This window comes from Salmo salar, unplaced genomic scaffold (assembly GCF_965601325.2).
Source record: "Salmo salar unplaced genomic scaffold, fSalSal1 ptg000436l, whole genome shotgun sequence".
Classification (NCBI taxonomy): domain Eukaryota; kingdom Metazoa; phylum Chordata; class Actinopteri; order Salmoniformes; family Salmonidae; genus Salmo; species Salmo salar.
Window position 1 is genome coordinate 605113 of NW_027675388.1, and position 3731 is coordinate 608843.

Here is a 3731-nt window from a genome sequence, read left to right on the forward strand (position 1 = left end):
ATTCCCTTTTCGAGAGCTGAATTTGATGAAAGGGGAAAAACACACTTTGATTGAACTTGTCAATCACTTCTCAATGGAAACCAAACAATCAAGAATCTCCAACTACGACAAGTACAAAGTTCTGTTCATCTTTGATGGTCTGGATGAGTGCCGACTGCCCCTAGACTTCCAGAAGAACAAGATCTGTTGTGACGTTACAGAGTCAAACTCAGTAGATGTTCTGCTGACAAATCTCATCAAGGGAAATCTGCTTCCCTCTGCTCTCCTCTGGATAACTACCCGACCTGCAGCAGCCAATAAGATCCCTTCAGGGTGTGTTGACCAGGTGACAGAGGTACGAGGGTTCAATGACCCACAGAAGGAGGAGTACTTCAGGAAGAGATTCAGTGATGAGGACCTGGCCAGCAGAATCATCTCACACATAAAGACATCAAGGAGCCTCCACATCATGTGCCACATTCCAGTCTTCTGTTGGATTTCTGCAACAGTCCTCGAACACATGCTGAAACATAAGAGAGAAGAGATGCCCAAGACTCTGACTGGGATGTACACACACCTTGTGGTGTTTCATACCAAACAGAAGAATGAAAAGTATCTTGGGAAAGAAGAGACAGGTCCACACTGGAATAAAGAGAGCATTCTGTCACTGGGAAAACTGGCTTTTCAACAGCTTGTGAATGGCAATCTGATTTTCTATGAAGAAGACCTGAAAAAGGCTGGCATTGATGTCAATGAAGCCTCGGTGTACTCAGGATTGTGCACACAGCTCTTTAAAGAGGAATGTGTTCTGTACCAAGACAAGGTGTACTGCTTTGTTCATCTGAGCATTCAGGAGTTTCTGGCTGCTGTATATGTGTTCCTCTCATTCAACAACAACAATGAGAATCTAATGGCCGAACCGCAATCAACGTCCAGGAACCTTTCTGCGCTGTTCAGAGACAAGCATAAAGTTACTTTCTACAAGAGTGCTGTGGATAAAGCCTTACACAGTGAGACGGGAAACCTGGACCTGTTCCTCCGCTTCCTTCTGGGCCTCTCACTGGAGTCCAATCAGAAGCACTTACGAGGTCTACTGACAAAGACAAGAAGCAGCTCAAAGACCCATGAAAAAACAGTGAACTACATCAAGGAGAAGATCAGGGAGAATCCCTCTCCAGAGAGGAGCATCAATCTGTTCCACTGTCTGAATGAACTGAATGACCATTCTCTAGTGGAGGAGATCCAATTCTACCTGAGATCAGGAAGTCTCTCAAAACCCAACCTGTCACCTGCACAGTGGTCAGCTCTGGTCTTTGTGTTGCTGACTTCAGAAAAGGAGCTGGATGTGTTTGACCTGAAGAAATACTCCAGATCAGAGGAAGGTCTTCTGAGGCTGCTGCCAGTGGTCAAAGCCTCCAGAGCTGCTCTGTGAGTACATAAAATGACATATAAGAACTAATCATCAGGAAGAAATATTCAGTTTAGGAAAAATGTGTATTATAATATGTATATAATATTATATTGAAAAACATATAGAAAAAATGCATTGATTTTGACAATAGTATAACAATATGACCATACAATTCAAGGAGATGGGAGATGAATCTATATGTTGTTTGGGAATATGAAGCAAATGCATCTACCATTGTCCTTCTACACTACTGGTGTTAACTAAACAGTGTGTTTGTGAAGTCATGATGATCTCGTTGCAGGCTGTCAGGCTGTGGAGTCACAGAGGAAGGCTGTGCTTCTCTGGTCTCAGCTCTGATGTCAAACCCCTCACACCTGAGAGAGCTGGACCTGAGCTACAATCACCCAGGAGACTCAGGAGTCAGACTGCTCTCTGCTGGACTGGAGGATCCACACTGCAGACTGGAGAAACTCAAGTATGTAGAGGGTTTATGTCAATGTTCATATCAGACATGTTTGACTTTTCAGGCTAGGTAATACAAACATTCTGACCACCACTTGGACAAAGTTATATGCTGACTGTGTGTCCAGTGTGTGTGTGTCGTGTGTGTGTGTGTGTGTGTGTGTGTGTGTGTGTGTGTGTGTGTGTGTGTGTGTGTGTGTGTGTGTGTGTGTGTGTGTGTGTGTGTGTGTGTGTGTGTGTGTGTGAATAAATGCATTGATTTTCACATTAGTATAACAATATGACCATACAATTCTAGGACACAGAAGAAGAATATATATGTTGTTTGGGAGAATTAACCAAATGCATCTGCCATTGTCCTTCTACACTAAATTAACCTCTATGGGCTAGGTGGGACGCTTGCGCCAGCCTGTGGCGCGATTTTCAAAACCTTAAAAATCCTATTACTTCAATTTCTCAAACATATGACTATTTTACAGCCATTTCAAGACAAGACTCTCGTTAATCTAACCACACTGTCCGATTTCAAAAAGGCTTTACAACGAAAGCAAAACATTAGATTATGTCAGCAGAGTACCAAGCCAGAAATAATCAGACACCCATTTTTCAAGCCAGCATATAATGTCACCAAAACCCAGAAGACAGCTAAATGCAGCACTCACCTTTGATGATCTTCATCAGATGACAACCCTAGGACATTATGTTATACAATACATGCATGTTTTGTTCAATCAAGTTCATATTTATATCAAAAACCAGCTTTTTACATTAGCATGTGACGTTCAGAACTAGCATACCCCCCGCAAACTTCCGGGGAATTCGCTAACATTTTACTAAATTACTCACGATAAACGTTCACAAAAAGCATAACAATTATTTTAAGAATTATAGATACAGACCTCCTCTATGCACTCGATATGTCCGATTTTAAAATAGCTTTTTGGTGAAAGCACATTTTGCAATATTCTAAGTACATAGCCCAGGCATCACGGGCTCGCTATTTAGACACCCGGCAAGTTTAGCACTCACCATAATCATATTTACTATTATAAAAGTTTGATTACCTTTTGTTGTCTTCGTCAGAATGCACACCCAGGACTGCTACTTCAATAACAAATGTTGGTTTGGTCCAAAATAATCCATCGTTATATCCGAATAGCGGCATTTTGTTCGTGCGTTCCAGACACTATCCGAAATATTAAAGAAGTGTCGCGCGCATTGCGCAATTCGTGACAATAAAATTCTAAATATTCCATTACCGTACTTCGAAGCATGTCAACCGCTGTTTAAAATAAATTTTTACGACATTTTTCTCGTAGAAAAGCGATAATATTCCGACAGGGAATCTCCTTTTCGGCAAACAGAGGAAAAAATCCCAAAGGCGGGGGCGGTCGGGGTCACGCGCATAAGCCCAGTGTCCCTTGATCGGCCACTTGAGAAAGGCGATCATGTGTTTCAGCCTGGGGCTGGAATGACGACATTCTGTTTTTTCCCGGGCTCTGAGCGCCTATGGACGACGTGGGAAGTGTCACGTTAGAGCAGAGATCCTTAGTAAATGATAGAGATGGAAAAGAAGTTCAAGAAATGGTCAGACAGGCCACTTCCTGTAAAGGAATCTCTCAGGTTTTGACCTGCCATTTGAGTTCTGTTATACTCACAGACACCATTCAAACAGTTTTAGAAAATGTAGGGTGTTTTCTATCCATATGCAATAAGTATATGCATATTCTAGTTACTGGGTAGGAGTGGTAACCAGATTAAATCGGGTATGTTTTTTATCCAGGAGTGTCAATACTGCCCCCTATTCCTAACAGGTTAACAATGTGTTTGAAGTCATGATCTCTTTGTCAGGCTGTCAGGCTGTGGAGTCACAGAGGAA

General features: G+C 42.2%; 1 protein-coding gene across 1 annotated transcript; it reads left to right on the forward strand.

The window, feature by feature from the left end:
- LOC145876132 (NLR family CARD domain-containing protein 3-like) lies at window positions 1-1411 on the forward strand. The gene has a single exon (XM_082971914.1). The coding sequence runs from the start codon at window positions 26-28 to the stop codon at window positions 1409-1411; it is 1386 nt and encodes a 461-aa protein (XP_082828040.1). The 5' UTR covers window positions 1-25.
- The last annotated feature ends 2320 nt before the right edge of the window (window positions 1412-3731 follow it).

Bases quoted from the DNA above. Each gene is read 5' to 3' on its own strand.
- LOC145876132 (XM_082971914.1), top strand. From the start codon at position 26: ATGAAAGGGGAAAAACACACTTTGATTGAACTTGTCAATCACTTCTCA.